Source organism: Salvelinus fontinalis, chromosome 25 (assembly GCF_029448725.1).
Source record: "Salvelinus fontinalis isolate EN_2023a chromosome 25, ASM2944872v1, whole genome shotgun sequence".
Lineage (NCBI taxonomy): Eukaryota > Metazoa > Chordata > Actinopteri > Salmoniformes > Salmonidae > Salvelinus > Salvelinus fontinalis.
The window spans coordinates 29,795,320-29,821,716 of NC_074689.1; the positions used below are offsets into that span (position 1 = coordinate 29,795,320).

Sequence of the window (26,397 nt, forward strand, 5' to 3'; positions counted from 1 at the left end):
ATTTTCGATGGAAATACCCATGGGCAACTGAAAAAAAGTAACAACAGGCATTTAGAGATTGAACTATATCGTTTTTTTAAAACATTACTAGCTAATGACAGTTGTTAGCTAGCTAGCTCACCAGAGTCAGCATAATATCTAATTTGTTAATGTTAAAACAAAATGTCATTAACATACAGTATTTCTCCATATTGACTAAATATAGTTTTGGATAACATACATTAGGCTACATATTAAAATGCTTTGCTTGCTTACATCAACTTGAAAAAACAACAACTGTTTGTCGCTAAATCCTACAGGTTTGACCGAATGTTGTTTTTGAGTCTTGCATCAAGTGTCAGTTGACTAAAGAATGTTCCATGAAGTTGAAATGTTAAACATTCCGAAATAAAATATCTCAAGACATAGCACTATTTTACATTAATGTCTGAGACATGTCTTGAAGACACAAATAAAATGTCTCAAGACATGGTAATTAGTGTCTTAAGACATCTTGAGACGTGTCTTGAGAAGTCTCAATTGCATGTCTCAAGACATCTCAAGACGTTTTAAAACAATGGTGATGGCTGGGTATGTCCACCTATCCTATCTGAGGGCAAATTGGAGCTACTATCATCATATGGCTAATACCTGTCCATGCTTTCAGATCTACACCAAGTGCCTATAACTCTCAAGAATCCAAGGGGCCGTACCCAGCTTTTTAAAATAATAATGAAGTTCAGTGTTCAAGGTTTCCAAAAATCTAATAAAAAAATAGAATCAAATGTTATTAGTCACATGTGCCGAATACAACAGGTGTAGACCTTACAATGAAATGCTTACTTACGAGCCCCTAACGAACAATGCAGTTTCAAAAAATACAGATAAGAATAAGAGATAAAAGAGAGAAGAGGTAGAAGCTGTTTACATACAAGCCTCTTGGACCTAGACTTGGCGCTCCGGTAGTGCTTGCCATGCGGTAGCAGAGAGAACAGTCTATGACTAGGGTGGCTGGAGTCTTTGACAATTTTTAGGGCCTTCCTCTGACACTGCCTGGTATAGAGGTCCTGGATGGCAGGAAGCCTGGCCCCAGTGCGGTACTGGGCCGTTCGCACTACCCTCTGTAGTGCCTTGCGGTCAGAGGCCGAGCAGTTGCCATAACAGGCAGTGATGCAACCAGTCAGGATGTTCTCAATGGTGCAGCTATATAACCTTTTGAGGATCTGATTACCCATGCCAAATCTTTTTAGTCTCCTGAGGGGGAATATGTTTTGTTGTGCCCTCTTCACGACTGTCCTGGTGTGCTTGGACCATGTTAGTTTGTTGGTGATGTGGACACCAAGGAACTTGAAGCTCTCAACCTGCTCCACTACAGCCCCGTCGATGAGAATGGGGGCGTGCTCGGTCCTCTTTTTCCTGTAGTCCACAATCATCTCCTTTGTCTTGATCATGTTGAGGGAGAGGTTGTTGTCCTGACCCACATGGCCAGGTCTCTGATCTCCTCCCTATAGGCTATCTCGTCATTGTCGTTGATCAGGCCTACCACTGTTGTGTTATCGGCAAACTTAATGATGGTGTTGGAGTCGTGCCTGGCTGTGCAGTCATGAGTGAACAAGGAGTACAGGAGGGGACTGAGAACGCACCCCTGAGGGGCCCTTGTCTTGAGGATCAGTGTGGCAGATGTGTTGTTACCTACCCTTACCACCTGGGGGCGGCCCGTCTGGAAGTCCAGGATCCAGTCGCAGAGGGAGGTGTTTAGTCACAGGGTCCTTAGCTTATTGATGAGCTTTGAGGGCACTATGGTGTTGAATGCTGAGCTGTAGTCAATGAATAGTATTCTCACATAGGTGTTCCTTTTGTCTAGGTGGGAAAGGGCAGTGTGGAGTGCAATGGAGATTGCATCATCTGTGGATCTGTTGGGGCGGTATGCAAATTGGAGTGGGTCTAGAGTTTCTGGGATGATGGTGTTGATGTGAGCCATGACCAGCCTTTTAATGCACTTCATGGCTACAGACATGAGTGCTACGGGTCGGTAGTCGTTTAGGGCAGGTTACCTTAGTGTTCTTGGGCACAGGCACTATGGTGGTCTGCTTAAAACATGTTGGTAATACAGACTCAGACAGGGAGAGGTTGAAAATGTCAGTGAAGACACTTGCCAGTTGGTCAGCGCATGCTCGCAGTACATGTCCTGGTAATATGTCTGCGGCCTTGTGAATGTTGACCTGTTTAAAGGTCTTACTCACATCGGCTGTGGAGAGCGTGATCACACAGTCTTCCGGAACAGGTGGTGCTGTTTCAGTGTTATTTGCCTTGAAGTGAGCATAGAAGTAGTTTAGCTCATCTGGTAGGCTCGTGTCACTGGGCAGCTCTCGGCTGTACTTCCCCTTGTAGTTTGAAATGGTTTGCAAGCCCTGCCACATCCAACGAGCGTCAGAGCCGGTGTAGTACGATTCGATCTTAGTCCTGTATTGACGCTTTGCCTGTTTGATGGGTCGTCGGAGGGCATAGCAGGATTTCTTATAAGCTTCCGGGTTAGAGTCCCGCTTCTTGAAAGCGGCAGCTCTAGCCTTTAGCTCAGATGCTGCCTGTAATCCATGGCTTCTGGTTGGGGTGTGTACGTACGGTCACTGTGGGGACGACATCATCGAGGCACTTATTGATGAAGCCAATGACTGATGTGGTGTAATCTTCAATCCCAGAACATATTCCAGTCTGTGCTAGCAAAACAGTCCTGTAGCTTAGCATCTGCTTCATCTGACTACTTTTTTTATTGATCTAGTCACTGGTGCTTCCTGCTTTAATTTTTCCTTGTAAGCAGGAATCAGGAGGATAGAATTATGGTCAGATTTACCAAATGGAGGGCAAGGGAGAGCTTTCTATGCATCTCTGTGTGTGGAGTATAGGTGGTCCAGAGTTATTTTTCCTCTGGTTGCACGTTTAACAGGCTGATAGAAATTTGGTAAAACGGATTTAAGTTTCCCTGCATTAAAATCCCTGGCTACTAGGAGTGCCGCCTCTGGGTGAGCATTTTCTTGTTTGCCTATGGCGGAATATAGCTCATTCAATGCTGTCTTAGTGCCAGCTTCTGACTTTGTTGGTATGTAAACAGCTGAAAACTCAGATGTAAAGAATACAGATGAAAACTCTCTCGGTAGGTAGAGTGGTCTACAGCTTATCATGAGAAACTCTACATCAGGCGAGCAATAGCTCGAGACGTCCTTAGATATCGTGCACCAGCTGTTGTTTACAAAAATACATAGACCGCCGCCCCTTGTCTTACCAGACGCCGCGGTTCTATCCTGCTGGTGCATCGTATAACTAGCAAGCTGTATGTTGATGTTGTTGTCGTTCAGCCATAGCATAAGATGTTACAGTTTTTAAGGTTCCATTGGTAGTTTAATCTTCCGCGTAACTCGTCGATTTTATTGTCCAAAGATTGCACATTTGCTAGCAGAATGGAGTGAAGTGAAGGTTTATTCGATCGCCTGCGAATTCTCAGAAGGCAGCCGGACCTTCGGCCCCTCTTTCTCTGCCTTCTCTTCACGCAGATCACAGGGATTGAGGCCTATCCTGAGGTAGCAGCATATCCCTTCGCGTTGGGCTCGTCAGAGTCGTGAAAGAAAAAAGAGGATTCTGCTAGTCCGTGGTGAGTTTTATCAGTCCTGAATTCAAGAAGTTATTTTTGGACATAAGAGATGGTAGCAGCAACATTATGTACAAAATACGTTAAAAAAATAAGTTACAAATAACGCAAATAAGCGAACAAAAAAACAATCGGCTGGGGGCACGTAAAACGTCTGCCATCTTCTCCGGCGCCATCTTACTTCAAAAGCTTCAAAGATTGCACAACCAATTGTTGTGCAATCCATAATCCAATGGGTTGGATTATGCATGAGGACGAAAAATGCAGTTTAACTAAAGACTATCAGTATTTAAATCTTCTCGATTTGTCAGTTGGGATAATGGCAGGGGCGTGACTATGGTTTTAGAAGTGGGGGGGACATAATATATATATATATTTTTATCCAGTCGGATAAACAGCCTACCCGCTGCTCGGAGGCATACGCATGGTCCAAAAGCACACCGTTGCCTCGTTTTGTATCACATTCAAATTATAAAGCTGGGGGATTCAAAAATGCAATTTCAGAATGTGTAGGTAAAGACTTACTGCTGAGCTCAGGACAAAACAATTCTGGCTATCACACCCCAAACAAACGACACATGCTCCAATGACAACACATACACACACAGGATCTTCAGTTTTGTATTCATTATGCCGATTCTGTTTTACTCTAATAGTTTGCCTAATTTCAGTTTATATGACAAAGTAAGATAGTATAATGTATAGAATCATTGTATCATCTAAACTGCTGTGAAATATATTTTCCATAACCAACAATATTGTTATTTCTGCTGTTTGAAGTTGGTGTACAAAACCGAAAGTAAAAAATGCAAAAACAAAACTTAAGAACAGGAAGCATAGAAAGAGCGCACATAGAACAGCTCTACTACTTCTTAGACTTGCTTTCAAGTAGATTGATAGATTTCTAACTCACATTTCTATGTGATTTTCGCCAGGTTGCCCAAAAAGTTCCATATTGCCACTTTAAGGTAGGGATTTGTATGGGGGTGGGGGCCACAAAAAATCTGAACTCATTATGATGGGGCTACAGTGCTTGTGGGTCTGCGTACCCACATCCATACCCACAATGCAGTCAGCTAAATTTTGTTGGCCACAGGCTGCCAATTGCCCATCCCTGCATTAAGGTGTCTTTGATAGAATAAAATCTGCAAAAACAAATGTTGACAATAATAAATGCATTTCTATAGCTTTCAAAATATGTTTTACAATGGTGGGGGAGTGCCTAGATGCAGGCGTGGTGGCTTCATAACCGCGCTCCCTGTTAGTCATCTAGTGTATAAATAGATTGTCTGTTGCAAAATATAGTTTCTATTTGACAAATTTAGATAGGTCCCTCTTGTTTTGGTTTCCACTAATTCTATGCTGCGTCGAGTTTCGATTGTTCTGAACTGTGTGAATCAGTCATATTTGATTGGGTAATCCAGCATTATCAACTCCTACACCGCACAGCCACTGCACTGTACGAGAACCAAGCCAGAGATACTTTTGAGGAGATGGAGAACTCAAAGGGAATCGTATTACCGCCTATTGCACAGGTGTCAAACTCATTCCACGGAGGGCCGAGTGTCTGCGGGTTTTCGCTCCACCCTTGTACTTGATTGATGAATTAACATCACTAATTAGTTAGGAACTCCCCACACCTGGTTGTCTAGGGCTTTATTGAAAGGAAAGACCAAAAACCTGCAGACACAAGGCCCTCCGTGGAATGAGTTTGACACCCCTGGCCTATTGTGTACGTTGCCCATGCGTCGTCAATGTGCCGCACGGTGCATTCTGGGTGATTATGGGACAAGGCGATCCCTCCTTCAAGGAGTGAATGGGAGTCAATTTGGCGCTAACAAAAAAATAAAACATTAGCATGAATCACGTGAACAAGAAGTACAACATTACACATATTTTCAGAGATGTGGGATAACTTACTTGTTCTCTGTAATATCGTATAGCTTTGAAATCGTGATATTACGTACGTTTGAGGAAAATAGGCAGGTTTCTCGACTCATTCCCTCACCTTTAGAAGGGATTGTTTGACGATTGGCTTTTGCAAACGCGTAACGCACCATGACAACCTGAACGCGATTGGTCGATAGTCTGCTGGGCGGAGCGTTACATGTTTTTCATGTAATTTCCCGCTGGTATTCTTATCTCCTCCTTTTCTAATATCTCTGACCAAACTCAGAAAAGAGTAGCTAGGTTGCTAGCGTTAGCTATAGCTATTTACTGGTGCATTGGGTTGTTTTAAACCAAAGAGAATGGCCAAGCAGCTAGAAACGGATTTGGATGGGATGTAGTTTGTGTGACGGGGGTGTTTGTTGTGTTGTGTACTGACCGCGGTGGGGAGGTATGACTTGGGTGTTGACGCAGTACCTAACCAACGGAATTTGCAATACCAGCATAGACAAATTGGGATGTCAATGAAGCAAGTGCATCGTAAGTTTACGTGACACTTTATTTTTTAGAAATGTTGGCATGCCTCGAGTCTCGATCCTCATTGGCGATGTCAGGGCTCGCGCTAACAAAACATGTTTGGATTGGTGATTTTATCTAGCTACTGTTAGCTGCTTGTTGTTTTATTAGCTAGTGTGATCACTGACTGAAATGAAAGAGCGACCAATAAATGTCAACTCACGTGTTAGTTAAAGCAAAGTTTCAGTAACTAGCGAGCGTGTCTTTTATTTTGCATTGCATGCTAACGTAGCTAACAACTAACGTTAACAGTCAGAAGTTTGCCGATCAGTTAAGTAGGTAGTTAGCTAACGTCCTTAACCTGTTCGAAATTTGAGACAAAATATCCTCAGGAAAGTATTTTTTTAGAGAGCCGGTATTGAGGCTGTTCTGAAGGAAAAACATTACTAACGCAACATTAGGAAGGGTTTTTAATGTTTTGTACACTCGGTGTAAATGCTTCGGTTGGACACCTAGGTAAAGTCATTTTACATTGGATATTCGGTTTTCGCTCGTCAGTAGCATGAAATTGTGTCATGGCTAGAAGGGATACAGCTTTTGATAAAAATTAACATGACTTGTATATTCTAAACCAGGGAAGGAGAACAATCGAGAGTTTGTATGTGTGAATTGCACCACAAAAAAAGTAATACAAATTCTCGATTGCTTTCCCTCTTCCCCTGTTTCAGAATATACCATTTTCATTGTCATGGCATACTTGGTTCAAAAGCTATTGAGAGAGAGTTTTATATTGTATGTTTGGTTTTCTCTCCTAGATAGCTATTGAACAAAGCATGCCATGACAATGGTAATTGTATATTCTGAAGATGGAAAACAATCAACACCTTTTTAGTGTGAATATCTTTTATTGAACCAAACCATATATTTTACAGCAGCTGAATGACACTACCAGTTGACTGCAGTTTTAAATGTAATTTTATTCAACATCCTGGCTTGTAAGGAACATGTACACAATTTTGCAGCCATTAGTTTCAGGCTGTATATATATACTAGTTAATTGTGTATTATAGCCTGATTATTCAGACTAGCTTTAGCTATACTGCATCACTGTGATTACATTACCTGATTTTGCTTACCATTACTTTGGACAAAATCAAGACATCAATATCATTAAAACAAATCTTAAATTACAGCTCAATTTGAGCCAAATCTAAATTTGTGGTTAATCATAATTAATCACAACAAATCCTGCAATTAACTTGATTTAAAAATGTTAATTGTTTGACAGCCCTAATCATAATGAAAAATACAATGCAGAAAAAATATACCAGATGGCATGGGCACTGTTGAGCTTTCACTGGTTGGGTGTGATCCTGGTGTAGATCTTTTGATTTGGTGCAACTTCCGGCGCACGTTTACTATGAGCACAGAGTCTGTATTCGCTTTAAGTTAGAGTAGCCTACCATCAAAAACAATGGAGAAAATGCATCCATAACATTTTAACATGGAAATAGCGGTTCTATCATTCAGCCTCCTGTAGCAGCCAATGTGTGGTGTTCAATGTAGGTCTACATTCCATGAAACATGCAGAGCTTGACATTGACCTGTTAATACACTTGTCCTTTAGACACAGAGGTGACCATCTTTGTAAATAATAACTTGTTCTTAACTGACTTGCCTAGTTAAATACATTTAAAGAAAATAATCATCTAAAAACTATCGCATCTACCCACGACCCTGATATCTTAAAAACAGTCCAGTTCAAAGTGAATGGCACAGATCCATATATGGCAATGGCCCACTGCAGCTCTGATTGGTTATGGTTTTGTTTCGGTATGTTGCATTGAAAGTGGCTAATATTCCGTTGATTCATTCACAATTCCCACCGTAAAGGGAAACATTGATAGCGTTAACTAATGGGTAAAACTCTAGAAAGTTGAGTGAAGTTCAATCTCGTGCTTCTCTGCGCGCACTGATATTTCTTCTGCGCTGCAGTCCCGAGGGTGGTGCAGCGTCGAGGGAACATTGGATGACACCATTGTTTTTAGCACTATCCACGGAGTTGTTAAACTATGGCCTGCGATATGGTTCAATATGCCAATAAATCAGCACAATCTACTTTTTTGTTTTTGGAAATTGCTGGCATCTTGAAGCTAACATTGGGATCGTGTATACTCTGCTCTCTGTTACTCTTTTTTTTTTAATGGTCATTAGCAATGTACAATACGGCGAACTGAGCAAAACAAGGAATTTGTGGTAAGCGCATGGAGGCCGCCATCTTTATATACCTCTGCAATTGAAACTCAATGAAGGCGAAATCTTTGTCAGTTTTCGTCTTAGGTTGTGTTTGTGCCTGCTGCTGCTATAAACCTTGCAGATGATATCAGAGTTGAACAGTAGCTTGACATTAAATGGAGCTTTGGCAGAATTTCAATGACTGCGTTTTAGTAAATCAATGTTAAGCTGGCGATCAGTGACAGACTGTTTTGGCTGGGAAATCTGACATACTGTGTCAGCTGAGATGAGGCAGCTTTAGAAGCAAGGCGCAGTGCATCTCCAGTTGTTTTTCATCAACGGAGTGGCGCACCGGCCATCTAAAATAAAAAGTATTGAGAGACAAGTGCCCCATGCCCAGGTGCCATTAGGAAGAAACCGCCTGCAATCGAGGATCATGTCCAACAGGCACTAAACCCATAGTTGGGTTAGTGATTAAAATATTGTACAATAAGGGAAATTCCACGGTAACTGAGATTTTACACTTAAAATGTTTGCAAAAAACCCCCATTGATTTCAAATTTGAACAAACCATACAACTCTATGCACAAGTACTACTTTTAACAATTTACACTGAACATTTTACAAAAACACATTTACTGGAAGAACTGTGAAGATGCAAAGTTTGGTAACAAAATTTTGGTAAAATCTCCATCTGTTTTTTTCTGAAAACAGTTAAAAACATTTGCTCTGAATTAAGATTCAACGATGTCTGCAGAAAAAATGGGGTGTCAGCTATGACGATACACACTGACATTGAAAAAATATATATTTTGGTTATTGAACTACAGTAAGTGAAGTGAATTTAAACCCAGTAACAGAATTTCAAAATGGGTCCCTGATCTGTACTACACAGAAATGCATAAGGTTATGAATGGCATTCTCTTCATGGTGATGTATCCTAAATAGGTACACAAAGGTATAAATATGTGATATCCACTGGCAATTATTTTAATGAGCTCTGCCCCCAAACAGGACTAAATCTGAACCAATCATAGATGTCTGTTTCACAAGTTTGGACATTAGAGTACAGAACAGTAGAGTACAGGAGAGTTTAACACAATACAGTACATTAGTGTACTCAACTCTAGTGTGCTCTACTGTGTACTGTACTGTACTAAACTTTGCTCTATTCTACTCTACTGTGCTGTTACCCCTCTGTGGGCTCAGGGTGGTGACAGGCAGCTCCAGTCTAGTCCAAATGCCTGCTGCAATATGGCACTGGATTAGCCTAATGGCACAAGCCCCTCCTTTACTGTTTCAGCTGGAGAAAGGCTCCAGGTGGCTAATTATAGACCACATAGACTACACTGGCATTTCTGTTTTTCTACCCTTTTCATATTTATTTATGGTGATTGAACTACAGTAAGTGAAGTGAATTGAAACCCGGTAACAGAATTTCAAAATGGGTCCCTGATCTGTACTACACAGAAATGCATACGGTTATGAATGGCATTCTCTTCGTGGTGAAGAAGAGTTCAGCATATTTTTACAATTTCTATTCGTGTGAAAGTGTGGTGTGTGACAGGACTTTGCCAGCGAGAGAGACTAAAAGTATATTTGCACTTGTGCTGCTTTGTCCTATTTTCTAAATTGGAACCAGAAAGGAACTAAATTAGCAAGGCTCTGTTCTCTTTTCTGTGGTACAATTTAAAACTGCTTTGTCTCTCTCGACCATGGCGGCTACATCTGATGAATCCCATTAACTCACTGCCAACTTTAATTTACAATCTTCTTCTCGTGAAACTCTGGCCTCTCAGCACTCAACTCCTGCGTGTGAAACCAGTGCTCCTCTGAAATGGATATCGATTTTGGTTATAAATTCAGCAGAGTCATTTTGAAAGTTAGTGTTCTTGAGAAGCAGTGCTTTGACACAATATCTAAGCCGTTTCCATTTAGTGTCAAGATCAACTCGCCTCATTTTTCCTCCCTTTGCATTCACGACCTACTAGCTATACGACAAGCATTGAGCATTTAGGCCTCACTGTCCTGATGTAGAATTAGGCTATGTGTGCTCATTAGCGTTTACAGTTAGCAGCTTTTTGGCACTGGTCCCTTCTTCATTCATGCATTAATGGGACAGATTGGACCCCTGAACCACAGACATACTGTAGTTAGCCTAATGTCACAACAGTAGCCAATGCCGATAGTCCTGTTATTTGACCTGCTGTCAGAGCTCAAGGGCAGGTCCTTAGTTTCCAATGTCTGTGACCATAGCAACTGACTTGGATGTTCAGGGCCTTCAGAAAGTATTCACAACCCTTGACTTTTTCCACATTTTGTTGTTACAGAAATAATTTTATATTGATTACATTTCGATTTTTATCCCTGGCTTACACAATACCCCATGTCAAAATGGAATTATGTATTTCAAATAAATGAAAAGCTGAAATGTCTTGAATCAATAAGTACTCAACCCTGTTATGGCAGCCCTAAATATGTTCAGGAGTAAAAATGTGCTTCACAAGTTGCATGGACTGACTGTGCAATAACAGTGTTTAACATGATTTTTGAATAACTACCTCATCTCTGTACTTCACACATACAATTATCTGTAAGGTCCCTCAGTCGAGCAGTGAATTTCTAACACAGATTCAACCACAAAGACCAGGGAGGTTTTCCAATGCCTCACAAAGAAGGGCACCTATTGAATTTCCCTTTGAGCATGGTGTAGTGATTAATACTTTGTCTGGTGTCACTACAAAGATACAGGCATCCTTCCTAACTCGGTTGCCGGAGAGGATGGAAACCGTTCAGGGATTTCACCATGAGGCCAATAGTGACCTTGAAACAGTTATAGACTTTAATGGCTCTGATAGAACACTGCGGATGGATCAACAACATATAAACACAATCTGTAAATTGTTGGTTTCATGAGGTGAAATAAAAGATCCCAGAAATGTTCCATAAACACAAAAAGCTTATTTCTCTCAAATTTTGTGCTCAAATTTGTTTACATCCCTCTTAGTGAGCATTTCTCCTTTGCCAAACTAATCCACCTGACAGGTGTGGCATATCAATAAGCTGAATAAACAGCATGATCATTACACAGGTGCACCTTGTGTTGGGGACAATAAAAGGACACTCTTAAATGTGAAGTTTTGTCACACAACACAATGCCACAGATGTCTCAAGTTGAGGGAGAGTGCAATTCAACTTTTCCACCTGCGGGATCATCTGAGATCAGCAACCTGGACAGCTGGTGAAACTGAGGAGTATTTCTGTATGTAGTAAAACTCGTTCTGATTGGCTGGGCTTATGCCCACCCATGGCTAAATCCCTGCCCAGTCATGTGAAATCCACAGATTAAGACCTCATTTTTTTCAATTGACTGATTTCCTTATATGAACTGTAACTCTGTCAAATTGTTGCATTTTATATTTTTGTTCAGTATAGTTATGTCACGATACTAACCTAATTGACAGAGTGAAAAGGAAGCCTGTACAGAATACAAATATAACAAAACATGTATCCTGTTTGTAACAAAGCACTAAAGTAATACTATAAAAAAAATGTGCCAAGCAATTCACTTTTCATTCTGAATACCAAGTGTTATGTTTGGGGAAAATCCAACACAACACAATACTGAGTATCACTCCATATTTTCAAGCATAGTGGTGGCTACATCATGTTATGGGTATGCTTGTAATTGTTAAGGACTGGAGAGTTTTTCTGGATAAAAAAGAAATTGAGCTAAGCACAGGCAAAATCCTAGAGGAAAGCCTGGTTCAGTCTGCTTTCCACCAGACACTGGGAGGTAAATTCACCTTTCAGAAGGACGATAACCTAAAACACAAGGCCAAATCTACACTGGAGTTGCTTACCAAGGAGACAGTGAATGTTCCTGAGTGGCAGAGTTACAGTGTTTACTTAAATCTGCGTGAAAATCTATGGCAATATTTAAATTGTTGTCTAGCAATGATCAACAATCAATTTTACAAAGTTTGAAGAATTTTGAAAATAATAAAGTGCAAATGTTGCCGAATCCAGCTCTGGAAAGCTCTTATAGACTTACCGAGAAAGACGCACACCTGTAATCGCTGCGAAAGGTGCTTCTACAAAGTATTGACTCAAGGGTGTGAACACTTATGTAATTATATATTTCTGTATTTATTTGTCAATAAATTTGCTAAAATGTCTAAAAACATGTTTTTACTTTGTCATTATGGGGTATTGTGTGTAGATGGGTGAGAAGACAAATCAATTTAATCCATTTTGAATTCAGGCTGTAACAACAACATGTGGAATAAGTCAAGGGGTAAGAATACTTTATAAAGGCACTATGTCAAGTCAAATTTTATTTGTCACAGACATTTAGCAGATGTTATTGCGGGTGTAGCGAAATGCTTGTGTTTCTTGCTCCCAAAAGTGCAGTAATATCTAACAATTTCACAACAATACACATACATCTAATGTAATGAAATGGAATTAAGAATATATAAATATTTGGACGAGCAATGTCAGAATGGCATACAGTAGAATATGATAGAATACAGTAAATACATAAACTCAGCAAAAAAAGAAACATCCCTTTTTCAGGAACCTGTCTTTCAAAGATAATTTGTAAAAATCAAAATAACTTCACAGATCTTGATTGTAAAGGGTTTAAACACGGTTTCCCATGCTTGTTCAATGAACCTTTAACAATTAATGAACATGCACCTATGTAACTGTCATTAAGACACAAACAGCTTACAGACGGTAGGCAATTAAGGTCACAGTTATGAAAACTTAGAACACTAAAGAGGCCTTTCTACTGACTCTGAAAAACACCAAAAGAAAGATGCCCAGGGTCCCTGCTCATCTGCGTGAACGTGCCTTAGGCATGCTGCAAGGAGGCATGAGGACTGCAGATGTGGCCAGGGCAATAAATTGAAATGTCTGAACTGTGAGACACCTAAGACAGTGCTACAGGGAGACAGGACGGACAGCTGATCGTCCTCGCAGTAGCAGACCACGTGTAACACCTGCACAGGATCGGTACATCCGAACATCACACCTGCAGGACAAGTACAGGATGGCAACAACTGCCTGAGTTACACCAGGAACGCACAATCGCTCCATCAGTGCTCAGCCTTTCCGCAAAAGGCTGAGAGAGGCTGGACTGAGGGCTTGTAGGCCTGTTGTAAGGCAGGTCCTCACCAGACATCACCGGCAACAACGTCGCCTATGGGCACAAACCCACCATCGCTGGACCAGACAGGATTGGCAAAAAGTGCTCTTCACTTACGAGTCGCGGTTTTGATTTACCAGGTGTGATAGTCAGATTTACGTTTATCGTCGAAGGAATGAGCGTTACACCGAGGCCTGTACTCTGGAGCGGGATCAATTTGGAGGTGGAGGGTCCATCATGGTCTGGGGCGGTGTGTCACAGCATCATTGGACTGAGCTTGTTGTCATTGCAGGCAATCTCAACACTGTGCGTTACAGGGAAGACATCCTCCTCCCTCATGTGGTACCCTTCATGCAGGCTCATCCTGACATGACCCTCCAGCATGACAATGCCACCAGCCATACTGCTCGTTCTGTGCGTGATTTCCTGCAGACAGGAATGTCAGTGTTCTGCCATGGCCAGCAAAGAGCTCGGATCTCAATCCCATTGAGCACGTCTGGGACCTGTTGGATTGAAGGGTGAGGGCTAGGGCCATTCCCCTCAAAAATGCCTGGGAACTTGCAGGTGCCTTGGTGGAAGAGTGGAGTAACAGCAGGAACTGGCAAATCTGGTGCAGTCCATGAGGAGGAGATGCACTGCAGTACTTAATGCAGCTGGTGGCCACCAGATACTGACTGTTACTTTTGATTTTGATCCCCCTTTGTTCAGGGACACATTATTCAATTTCTGTTAGTCACATGTCTGGGAACTTGTTCAGTTTATGTCTCAGTTGTTGAAATGTATGTTCATACAAAAATTTGCACATGTTAAGTTTGCTGAAAATAAACGCAGTTGACAGTGAGAGGACGTTTCTTTTTTTGCTGAGTTTATGAGATGAGTATTGCAAAATATGTAAACATTATTAAAGTGATTAGTGTTCCATTATTAAAGTGGCCAGTGATTCCAAGTCTATGTATGTAGGACCGCAACCACTAATGTGCTAGTGATGGCTATTTAACAGTCTGATGGCCTTGAGATAGAAGCTGTTTTTCTGTCTCTCGGTCCCAGCGTTGATGCACCTGTACTGACCTCGCCTTCTGGATGATAGCGGGGTGAACAGGCAGTGGCTCAGGTGGTTGTTGTCCTTGATGATATTTTTGGCCTTCCTGTGACATCGGGTGCTGTAGTTGTCCTGGAGGGCAGGTAGTTTGCCCCCGGTGATGCATTGGGCAGACCGCACCACCCTCTGGAGAGCCCTGCGGCATACAAGGCAGTGATACGGCCCGACAGGATGCTCACAGTTGTGCATCTGTAAAAGATTGGGAGGGTTTTAGGTGCCAAGCCAAATTTCTACAGCTTTCTGAGGTTGAAGAGGCGCTGTTGCATCTTCTTCACCACACTGTCTCTGTAGGCGGACCATTTCAGTTCGTCAGTGATGTGTACACTGAGGAACATGAAGCTTTCCACCTTATCCACTGCGGTCCCATCGATGTGGATGGGAGGGTGCTCCCTCTGCTGTTTCCTGAAGACCACAATCAACTCCTTTGTTTTGTTGATGTTGAGTGAGAGGTTGTTTTCCTGGCACCACACTCCGAGAGCCCTCACCTCCTCCCTGTAGGCTGTCTCTTCATTGTTGGTAATCAGGCCTGCTACTGTTGTGTCGTCTGCAGACTTGATGATTGAGTTGGAGGCGTGTGTGGCTACGCAGTCATGGGTGAACAGGGAGTACAGGAGGGGCTGAGCACGCGCCCTTGTGGGGCCCCAGTATTGAGGATCAGTGAAGTGGATGTGTTGTTTCCTACCTTCACTACCTGGGGGCGGCCCGCCAGGAAGTCCAGGACCCAGTTGCACAGGGCGGGGTTCAGACCCAGGGTCCCGAGCTTAATGATGAGCTTGGAGGATACTATGGGGTTGACTGCTGAGCTATAGTCAATGAACAGCCTTCTTACATAGGTATTCCTCTTGTCCAAATGGGATAGGGCAGTGCGATGGCGATTGCATTGTCTGTGGATCTATTGTGGCGGTAAGCAAGTTGAATTGGGTCTAGGGTGTCAGGTAATGTAGAGGTGATAAGATCCTTAACTGGTCTCTCAAAGCACTTCATGATGACAGAAGTGAGTGCTACAGGGCGAAAGTCATTTAGTTCAATTACCTTTCGCTTTCTTGGGTACAGGAACAATAGTGGCCATCTTGAAGCATGTGGGGACAGCAGACAGGGATAGGGAGAGATTGAATATGTCTGTAAACACTCCAGCAAGCTGGTCTGCGCATGCTCTAAGGACGTGGCTAGGGATGTCGTCTGGGCCAGCAGCCTTGTGAGGGTTAACGCTTAAATGTTTAATCAAGTCGGCCACGGAGAAGGAGAGCCCACAGTCTTTGGTAGCGTGCCGCGTCGGTGGGACTCTGTTATCCTCAAAGCGGGCGGTGAAGGTGTTTAGCTTGTCCAGAAGCAAGACATCGGTATCGTGGCTGGTTTTCCCTTTGTAGTCCGTGATTGTCTGTAGACCCTGCCATGTACGTCTCGTGTCTGAGCTGTTGAATTGCGACTCCACTGTCTCCATACTGCAGTTTTGCCTGTGATTGCCTTACGGAGGGAATAACTACACTGTTTGTATTCGGCCATATTTCCAGTCACCTTGCCATGGTTAAATGTGATGGTTCGCACTTTCAGGTTTGGCGAATGCTGCCATCTATCCACGGTTTTTGGTTAGGACTAAACACATTTTTAGTTCTTCCTGACTGTATGTAATAACACAAAACATTTCCTGGACTAATAATGTAAGAAATAACACATTAAAAACTAAATAGTTCTGTCCTTTGCCTTGGTTATAAAAGCATGGGGTGGTTTGACATGGAATAAAAAACAAACATATGAGAGATGCTACTCTATGCATATTCATAAAATTGCAAGTTATAGTACGATGAAAAATGCCTGCGGTGCACGCTGCCAGACAATGTCGGAGAAGGACACTATAATAATGAATGAACAGTCAATGTATTGTATTAATACAGAATCTGGTAATCCATATAGGATAACTGTTTTTAGACATTAAATGTTATCACACACATAGCCTAGATGTCCCTGCAAGAATCATTATTCGATAATGAGGTTTGCAGCCTTATCTGGGTAAAACCTTCCCCTGTTGGCGTTTTAATTGTTGATGAAATATCAAATTTCTCATTGGCTCTCGTGTTGCTGGGCTCATTGGCTTTTATTGCATTCCTAGGCAGGGCAGGAGGGTAGGACCCGGATGACTGCTCCTCCTCTAACCATGTCTCAGAGAGCTCAATTTCTCTAAATCCTTGTTCACACTGCAGGCCTTAATGCTCAAATCAGTTTTGGAATACTGACTGGCCAAACAGCAGACTAAGTGACCAAATTGGATTTGTGTGTGCTCAGACCCATACCTCAGTGGTTCAGACAGCAGTCATTCACTGACATGGCTACTCTAACTAGTTGTCATAGTAACACAGGGGGTGTGCGCAGTGCTGTAGGCTGATTGGTGGTGGTGCTCATGCTTCCAATTACTCAGAAGTTATGTGGCAAGCTAAGGTGACAACAATGCCTGCCATCAACATTTCCCAGTGCCTTTGTATGTTCAAAATCATAGCCTAAGAACAACTGAAAAAAACAAGTCCTTTTTGGTTAGCGAAATGTTTTGATTTTAGTCACTTCAAACTGCCAATGTGAACAAGGCTTTAAAGGCCTTATTTTCCCTCTCCTAGCCTAGCTCTGTCCCTCTTGAATTTGTGGTGGAGTGGTGATTACAACTGGTCTCTGTGTGAAACTGAGTGGGTTCTTCAGTGTCCTGGTATCAAGTAAAAGAGACTTCAAAGTACCTATTTTGTTTTACATTTAGGCTAATCACTGATGCGTTTACCGACTTGTTATTCTGAGTACCATAGTTTCTGTGTTAGTTAGCCAAGAATGTAAATCAATATGCCTAATTATTAATGTGAACCATTTTTGTTTGTGTGGTTAATGGTTCACTTGTTGGTGGAATTCAAACGACCTTTGTTCTTATATAATTCAGCTATCAACATTTGACATTAGCTAGCCTATAGCCTTTTTGTTAGCAGAAATGGGCTCTAGTCCAGCAGGTCATACTAGCGCTTTGGTACATTTCAACTAACCTAATGTCCTTTGTTTATTTACGAAAGTAGAAAGTATTGAGATTCTTCCTCATACTGTGGAACCACCTTCATAGAATGTGTTTTTTGCACATGCACATCTAACTTCTTTAAAGCAATGTCTTTGCTTTGGTCAAAAGGCAGTGTAGGCTATATGTGGGCTGTGAGTGGCGGCACTAACCACCAGACCACCCAAGCCATATTGCTCACCCCTTTAGGTTGGCCATGGGTATACCATGATGCAGTGGTATTGCAAAAATTTCAGCGGGGAAACCATTTTTTCTGTCAGAATTTCTGGGGACCCCATCTATTCCGCAATGAATTCTTGCGACCCAACCCTAAATCTAATGACATAACCTTAAAATTTGTAAATTTAGATTTTTACATCAAAATAACCTTCAATTCATTACATTTTCTAAATGAAAAATAAACCAATAAATTAGGCCTACTCGATAAAATATAATCTTTCTAATTATCTTTCTCAAAAACGTTAGTATATTGTCCCATATAATAATTTGTACCCACTGCAGTTCAAGGTTGCGACCCCAACTTTGAATACCACTGCCATATAGAATGTTGCACTTGGTTTCTTTCCCGAATCATTTGGCACACTGTGTGAGCTTCACACCATAGCTCAGTCTGTCCACTTCAACTAGGCCTAGCCTGATCCTTTCATCACATGCACTACTTCTGCATTTTATCTATTAATGGCTTTGCACTATTTCTTTTTGTCTATCCCAAATGTTCTTCTCTAATGACTCATCGCCTCTCTCTCACCTCTGATCATCTTCCCTTCCCATTTTCACTAACAAGCCACTAAGTGCCAAAGCAAAGGAACATTCTGTGACGTCCGTGTGCATCATGCTTAGGCCTAAGTGTTTTTCAGAGAGGACTAGCCTTGTTTTTGCCCTGCTGTCCTCATCTGACAGAAACGGTGATGGCTCCCCCATGCTGGGTTCTTTTGTTGTATTCAGATTTGTATATCTGTTTGAATGCAGTGCCAAAAAGCGCACGTAATTATAATCAAACTCACATATCTGACATTCCTTGTTTTTCTGCCAGAGATGGGCAACAGAAATAAGGCGTATATTATTTTGGATGTTTTGTGGGTTATAAATAGATGTTTACAGGGCGTTTTCTTTTCAAAAAGCCTCAGCATGTTTTCTTCACTGAGAGAAAACAAGTGATATTTAGTTCCTGATGATAAGTTCTTTCAGGCTATTCATAGAAACTCAAGAACTCATTCAATGCACCACATAACTGCTTGTATGCAGAACTGTAAGCTTCTATCTAGACCCTTTCTTTATTGTCTCTGGTTTCCTTGACAGGGGCCTGAGCACAGAGTGCTGACGATGCTAGGGCTACCATGGGTAGCGTCACACTGCGCTATTTCTGCTATGGCTGCCTCTTCACCTCCGTGACCTGGTCCGTCCTACTCTTCCTCTACTTCAGCCTGGGCCAAGACGGCGGCCGGTCCACCTTCAGGTATGTGCCCATCCAGGGGCCCCAGGCCCACCGCTTCCAACCCCGCTTCTCCAAGGGCCCTGGAGGAGGGCCAGAACATGGCATTACGGCAGTCCCTGCAGCAGGAGCAGGAGGCAACAAGCAGGCCGATCTCTCTCCTGAGATGGGTAAGTCAGCCCTCCCTCAGAGCATGAAACTTGAAACGACCCCCATTGGTCAAAGATGATTTCCCTCTTATCTTTATACAGAACTTTATAGGAGTGTACATGAAAATTAATGTTACCATAGCAGATTATGTAAAGGAGCTGGCCTGGAAGAAAATCTCAAAATGGATGTCAGTTAATTAATGAAGCTGCATCGTAATCAACTCCTATGAACTGTAGGCCTATTACCTTCAGAGTGTCACATACACCCAGAACGATGAGCTCTCAAAAGCTCCACAAGCTCAATCGTACCCGTGACAAATTCTGGAATGGTTTAGGACATTTTGACAGTCTGTAATCTTCATGGGTCCAAAAGGGAAGTTTGTAATGTTGGTTTGCTCCCATGTCAACCAATAAAACGTTTAACAGGAGAGCGATGTGAAAAGTAAGTGTAGCCTAGGCGTTTCCACGATGCCTTTATGCATCAAAGCCCATTTATAGTTGGACAGTGAGAAACAGGAACAATCAAGCTAACCGCAGCTCATTACAGATTATCGGTTGGCATTGAGTGATTTTAACTGTCTGAAAGCAGGTGCAACGACGAAACACACAAATGGTGCATTGCAGCAATGAAAAAGCATTATTGAAATGTTTTTGAATTGGAGTGAGGCCTTCAGCTGGCTGAGTGAGTTATTTCCATGGTTGCACAGAGTTCATCAGCAAAGTAAACCTAAGCCATTACCTCACACTCTGGACAAAGGCCCCTTGTGTTACCATGGCAACGTGGATACATCAATAGAATCCTCATACTGACCAACTACCACAAGTACCCTCCCTATTCTGAACAATTGAATCAACAACATTCTTTTTTCATTTTTTTCATCATCCCGTCTTTTCCTTTTCAGGTATGATTTTTAATGAGCAAGACCAGGAGGTGCGCGACATGGGCTATCACAAGCATGCTTTCAACGTACTGATCAGCAATCGACTAGGCTACCACAGAGACCTCCCGGACACTAGGGACGAGAAGTGAGTGAGAGCGCGACAGCGTGTTTGTGCTTGGCATATATGTGGGTTTATTGACCCATTCAGAGTGAACGGCTGACGCAACCACTTTGCAAGCCATCGCATGAAGGGCGACGGTAGCCAAAGGCTAAATGGGAAATCACGTCAATCTCTCTCTGCCTGGGTTGTGGCCATTACGAAATCAAAGGACAAGCCAAATCATCTGTCTAGAGATTAATTGATTTAGCACTGGTCTGTGCCTAACAAGTAGGCCTGTAGGTTGGAGTTATCACACACGTTATGTGTTACGATGAGTTGCTTGTAAATGTTTTAAGAGAGTTTGTAAATTCTGCAGACATGTTAGGATATGGCATAGTGAGTAGTTGAAGCAAAGGATTTTATAGCAAAGGGTAAAACTGTTAACTTGTCCAAGGGGTAAGGCTTTCACAACTTTCACAAGGTTGAAGAAAGTTCTGTAGGTGTGACAGTCACAAGCCAAATGTTGCATTACAAGCTGCACAGTGACAGAGCATGAGCGTAGGGTGCTACGAAAATGTCAGAACTTTTTCTTTGTCATTATACATCACATAGAATGAATCATTAGATTGTTCTCTACAATATTAAATACTTAATATACTAGTACTTGACAATGTGGATGATATAAGAATGTTAATTTGCTGTGGCCGTTGCTAGTTTAGAGCAAGCCTCTCTTGGGTGTATCTGTTCTATATTTGGGGTTGGGATGTGGTACCATTTGGAGGTGTTTCTGCGGGTTGGACCAATCAAAATCAACTTCATACCTAAGTAATTTTCATCTCCAGATCCTTGGCTATATTGGCTATCAATCTACGGTGAGAGGGGCAATTTAAAGGGAGACACAGAAATGCACAATGAAAACATGAACCGATTGTCTTTGCGGAGTGTGGATATTGAAATTCAGCCTGTTAGCATGGTAAATAAATATATATTTAGTCCCTCTTTTGTTTTGTATTCTGTGGATATCATTTAGAAAAAGCCCATGTTTTCTCTCACGAACCTGCAGCCACTAGTTAGTTTGTCAGTTTGACGTTCGAAGTTAGCGCCGTTCTGCCGCGGAGCAGCGCCACAGAGTTCTATTGAGCAGTGACCACTATTGAGCAGTGACCACTATTGAGCAGTGATCATGCCCGTGATGAAATTCCATTCACTCTAAATATGCTAAATTCTCAGAGTAAGAAGTCTAACTTCTGAACCATATACCATAAAGACATGGGTGTTGGACAGTTTTTTTTATTAGTTTTTTTTAACGCAACTGTCTATTGAATGGACATATTTGTATAAACCTTGAATGAATGAATCATTTTATGGATGAACATCCTAATGAGTGAGTGGTGTTGTATGCATCCCATTATCAAAGAGGATCTGATCCTAGTTCTGTTTGTCCCTGTAGAACTACAGTGGCTTGGTGTGCCAACATGCAATATGTGTTTATAGTGACTCCCATCCCTCTCTCAGGTGCCGAGACATGATCTATCCTCTGTCCCTCCCCGTGGCCAGCGTAGTGATCTGCTTCTTCAACGAGGCGTTCTCCGCCCTCCTGCGCACCGTGCACAGCGTCCTGGATCGCACGCCGGCCTACTTGCTGCATGAGATTATACTGGTGGATGACAGCAGTGAACTAGGCAAGCTGCTCTTTTCAGTTGTGCGTCTCTATTGGTTTTGTTCAGGCTCGCCGGAGCGACGCAGACCATAACAAGGCCCAGTAAATGATTGGATGCTGTCATGGAATGTGTGTCTGTCTACAGTGTGCGTGCTTCAATGACCTACTTGGAGAACAAACGCAGGCTACTGTATTGTATTGGCATAGTGAAAAAGAGTGTTGTCTGTATCAACTGAAAAGTTCGGCAAGGGTCTTATGAGTAAGTTTAGATAGAAAATAGAGCTTTGATCGCAATGGGATCTACATGTATAGATAAAGATATCAGCTCCATCTGGAAGCATCTCTCCTGTCCTGTCTCTCCACCACAGCTGATCTGAAGGAAGATCTTGACAGCTATGTCCAGCAACACAAACTCCAGGTCAAGGTCAAGGTGGTCCGCAACGAGAAGAGAGAGGGATTGATCAGAGGGAGGATGATAGGTGCTTCTCATGCCACCGGTGAGCCCCCCCAAACCATAACTCTTCACTAATGGGCAACACTTTATATTTAATAAACCATTTATTAAGAGTGTTTAAATTGAATGACCATTTTTTAATCATCAAGGGACCTTAATATAAAGTGTTACCCAATAATGTAACAATATTCACACTGAGATGGGATCCCATTTCTGACACCATGTAACAATATGCATACTGACACGGGATCCCACTTCTGACACTGACACTGGATCCCATGTCTGACACCATGTAACGATATGCACACTGTGACTGGATCCCATTTCTGACACCATGTAACAATATGCACACTGAGACAGGATCCCATTTCTGACACCATTTAACAATATGCACACAGAGACGGGATCCCACTTCTGACTCCTTGTAACAATATGCACACTGAGACAGGATCCCATTTCTGACACCATTTAACAATATGCACACAGAGACGGGATCCCACTTCTGACTCCTTGTAACAATATGCACACTGAGACAGGATCCCATTTCTGACACCATGTAACAATATGCACACTGAGTCAGGATCCCACTTCTGACTCCTTGTAACAATATGCACACTGAGACAGGATCCCATTTCTGACACCATGTAACAATATGCACACAGACGGGATCCCATTTCTGACATCATGTAACAATATGCACACTGAGACGGGATCCCATTTCTGACACCATGTAACAATATGCACACTGAGACGGGATCCCATTTCTGACACCATGTAACAATATGCACACTGAGACAGGATCCCATTTCTGACACCATGTAACAATATGCACACTGAGACATGGACGTCTTCTGTCAAGTTCAATACAGATGTAATAGGGTTGTATTATAATCATTAGCAGTCTGATATAGGGGACCATGGTACAGATGAACCAAACTGTAGTTGTGTATCCTTATCCCCAAGAAACCCTGATCTGAGAACTCTCCCCATTGTTCTCCATCCTCTCTCCTGATTGGCATTTCCTCTCTGAAGGGGAGGTGCTTGTGTTCCTGGACAGCCACTGTGAGGTGAATGAGGCGTGGCTGCAGCCTCTGCTGGCTCCCATCCAGCGGGACCGCAAAACAGTGGTGTGTCCCGTCATCGACATTATTAGCGCTGACACCCTGGCCTATAGCCCCTCCCCCATTGTCCGGGGGGGCTTCAACTGGGGGCTGCACTTCAAGTGGGACACTGTGCCCGCCTCAGAGCTCAACAGTCCCGACGGAGCAGTGGGCAGCATCAGGTAACCAACCCCTTGTGTCTTTAAGGGTTTCGCACACGATATTTGCCAATTATTCTTTTCAAAATTCTTCAAGGTCTGTCAAGATGTTGGGGATTAATTTTCAAGACTTGACATACATTTTCAAGCAGATTTAAGTCAAAACTGTAACTTGTCCACTCAGGAACATCAACTGTCTTCTTGGTAAGCAACTCTAGTGTACATTTGGCCTTGGGTGGTAGGTTATTTAACCCAAGGGCTAGTCGTCCAAGAGTTCATAAGAAATGTAAAAAACTGAAATTTGAAAATAACAAAAGTAAAAACACAAAGATTCACATTCCCTATACATATCAAATCAAATTTTATTTGTCACATACACATGGTTAGCAGATGTTAATGCGAGTGTAGCGAAATGCTTGTGCTTCTAGTTCCGATAATGCAGTAATAACCAACGAGTAATCTAACCTAACAATTTCACAACAACTACCTTATACACACAAGTGTAAAGGGATGAAGAATATGTACATAAAAATATATGAATGAGTGATGGTACAGAACGGCATAGGCGAGATGCAGTAGATGGTATCGAGTACAGTATATACATGAGTAATGTGTAATGTAGGGTATGTAAACATATAAAAGTGTCATTGTTTAAAGTGGCTAGTGATACATGTATTACATAAAGATGGCAAGATGCAGTAGATGGTATAGAGTACACAGTATATACATATGCGATGAGTAATGTAGGGTGTGTAAACATTTAATGAAGTGGCATTGTTTAAAGTGGCTAGTGATACATTTTTCCCATTATTAAAGTGGCTGGAGTTGAGTCAGTATGTTGGCAGCAGCCACTCAATGTTAGTGGTGGCTGTTTAACAGTCTGATGGCCTTGAGATAGAAGCTGTTTTTCAGTCTCTCGGTCCCTGCTTTGATGCACCTGTACTGACCTCGCCTTTTGGATGATAGCGGGGTGAACAGGCAGTTGCTCGGGTGGTTGTTGTCCTTGATGATCTTTATGGCCTTCCTGTGACATCGGGTGGTGTAGGTGTCCTGGAGGGCAGGTAGTTTGCCCCCGGTGATGCGTTGTGCAGACCGCACTACCCTCTGGAGAGCCTTATGGTTGTGGGCGGAGCAGTTGCCGTACCAGGCGGGGATAAAGCCCGACAGGATGCTCTCGATTGTGCATCTGTGAAAGTTTGTGAGTGCTTTTGGTGACGAGCCAAATTTCTTCAGCCTACTGAGGTTGAAGAGGCGCTGCTGCGCCTTCTTCACAACGCTGTCTGTGTGGGTGGACCAATTCAGTTTGACCATGATGTGTACGCCGAGGAACTTAAAACGTACTACCCTCTCCACTACTGTCCCGTCGAGGGGGGTGCTCCCTCTGCTGTTTCCTGAAGTCCACGATCATCTCCTTTGTTTTGTTGATGTTGAGTGTGAGGTTATTTTCCTGACACCACACTCCGAGAGCCCTCACCTCCTCCCTGTAGGCCGTCTCGTCATTGTTGGTAATCAAGCCTACCACTGTAGTGTCGTCTGCAAACTTGATGATTGAGTTGGAAGCGTGCATGGCCACACAGTCGTGGTGAACAGGGGGAGTACAGGAGAGGGCTCAGAACGCACCCTTGTGGGCCCACAGTGTTGAGGATCAGCGGGGTGGCGATGTTGTTACCTACCCTCACCACCTGGGGGCAGCCCGTCAGGAAGTCCAGTTCCCAGTTGCACAGGGCGGGGTCGAGAACCAGGATCTCGAGCTTGATGACGAGTTTGGAGGGTACTATGGTGTTAAATGCTGAGCTGTAGTCGATGAACAGCATTCTCACGTAGGTATTCCTCTTGTCCAGATGGGTTAGAGCAGTGTGGTTGCGTTGTCTGTGGACCTATTGGTGCGGTAAGCAAATTGGATTGGGTCTAGGGTGTCAGGTAGGGTGGAGGTGATATGGTCCTTGACTGGTCTCTCACAGCACTTCATGATGACGGAAGTGACTGCTACGGGGCGGTAGTCGTTTAGCTCAGTTACCTTAGCTTTTCTTGGGAACAGGAACAATGGTGGCCCTCTTGAAGCATGTGGGAACAGCAGACTGGGATAAGGATTGATTGAATATGTCCGTAAACACACCAGCCAGCTGGTTTGCGCATGCTCTGAGGACGCGGCTGGGAATGCCGTCTGGGCCTCCAGCCACATATTGTGCGGTCTATAGTTGGCCTTGGTTCTGCTCCGTGTGTTACGAGAGTGTTTGCCTTTGAGCATATCCAGTTTATCATGTACAGTCCATTCAGACCCCTTGACTTTTTCAACATTTTGTTACATTACAGTCTTATTTTAAAATTGATTAAATCGTGTTTTACCCTCATCAATCTACACACAATACCCCATAATAACAAATCAAAAACAGGTCTAGACATTTTTGCAAATGTGATATTTGTTATTTATTTTTACATTTACATAAGTATTCAGACCTTTTACTCAGTACATCGTTGAAGCACCTTTGGCAGCGATTACAGCCTCGAGTCTTATTGGGTATGACGCTACAAGGTTGGCACACCTGTATTTGGGGAGTTTCTCCCATTCTTCTCTGCAGATCCTCTCAAGCTCTGTCAGGTTGGATGGGGAGCGTCGCTGCACAGCTTTTATCAGGTCTCTCCAGAGATGTTCGATCGGGCCAGAGCCCAGACTCCAATATAAGGATATAACATCTATAGAAGAGACAGAAATGTTTATGGGGGAGGTGTTGCTGTATATATTCAAAGCCATATCCCTGTAATGCTTAGAGAAGATCTTAAGTCAAGTGTTATTGAAGCGTTGGGGTTGCAGGTTCACCTGGAACATCTAAAGCCTTTTCTTTTGGGGTGTTGCTATAGGCCACCAAGTGCTAACAGTCAGTATCTAAATAATATGTGTGAAATGCTTGATA

At 42.7% G+C, this 26,397-nt stretch overlaps 1 protein-coding gene across 1 annotated transcript in view; it reads left to right on the plus strand.

Moving 5' to 3' along the window:
- The first annotated feature begins 5,765 nt into the window (after window positions 1-5,765).
- The window catches only part of galnt11 (UDP-N-acetyl-alpha-D-galactosamine:polypeptide N-acetylgalactosaminyltransferase 11 (GalNAc-T11)), a 45,373-nt gene continuing 24,741 nt past the window's right edge, over window positions 5,766-26,397 (plus strand). The window contains exons 1-6 of the mRNA XM_055881835.1: window positions 5,766-6,049; window positions 18,851-19,153; window positions 20,035-20,158; window positions 21,629-21,795; window positions 22,142-22,270; window positions 23,260-23,509. Coding sequence (XP_055737810.1) covers window positions 18,889-19,153; window positions 20,035-20,158; window positions 21,629-21,795; window positions 22,142-22,270; window positions 23,260-23,509 — 935 coding nt within the window. The 5' untranslated portion in view covers window positions 5,766-6,049; window positions 18,851-18,888. The remainder of the gene's footprint in view (window positions 6,050-18,850; window positions 19,154-20,034; window positions 20,159-21,628; window positions 21,796-22,141; window positions 22,271-23,259; window positions 23,510-26,397) is intronic.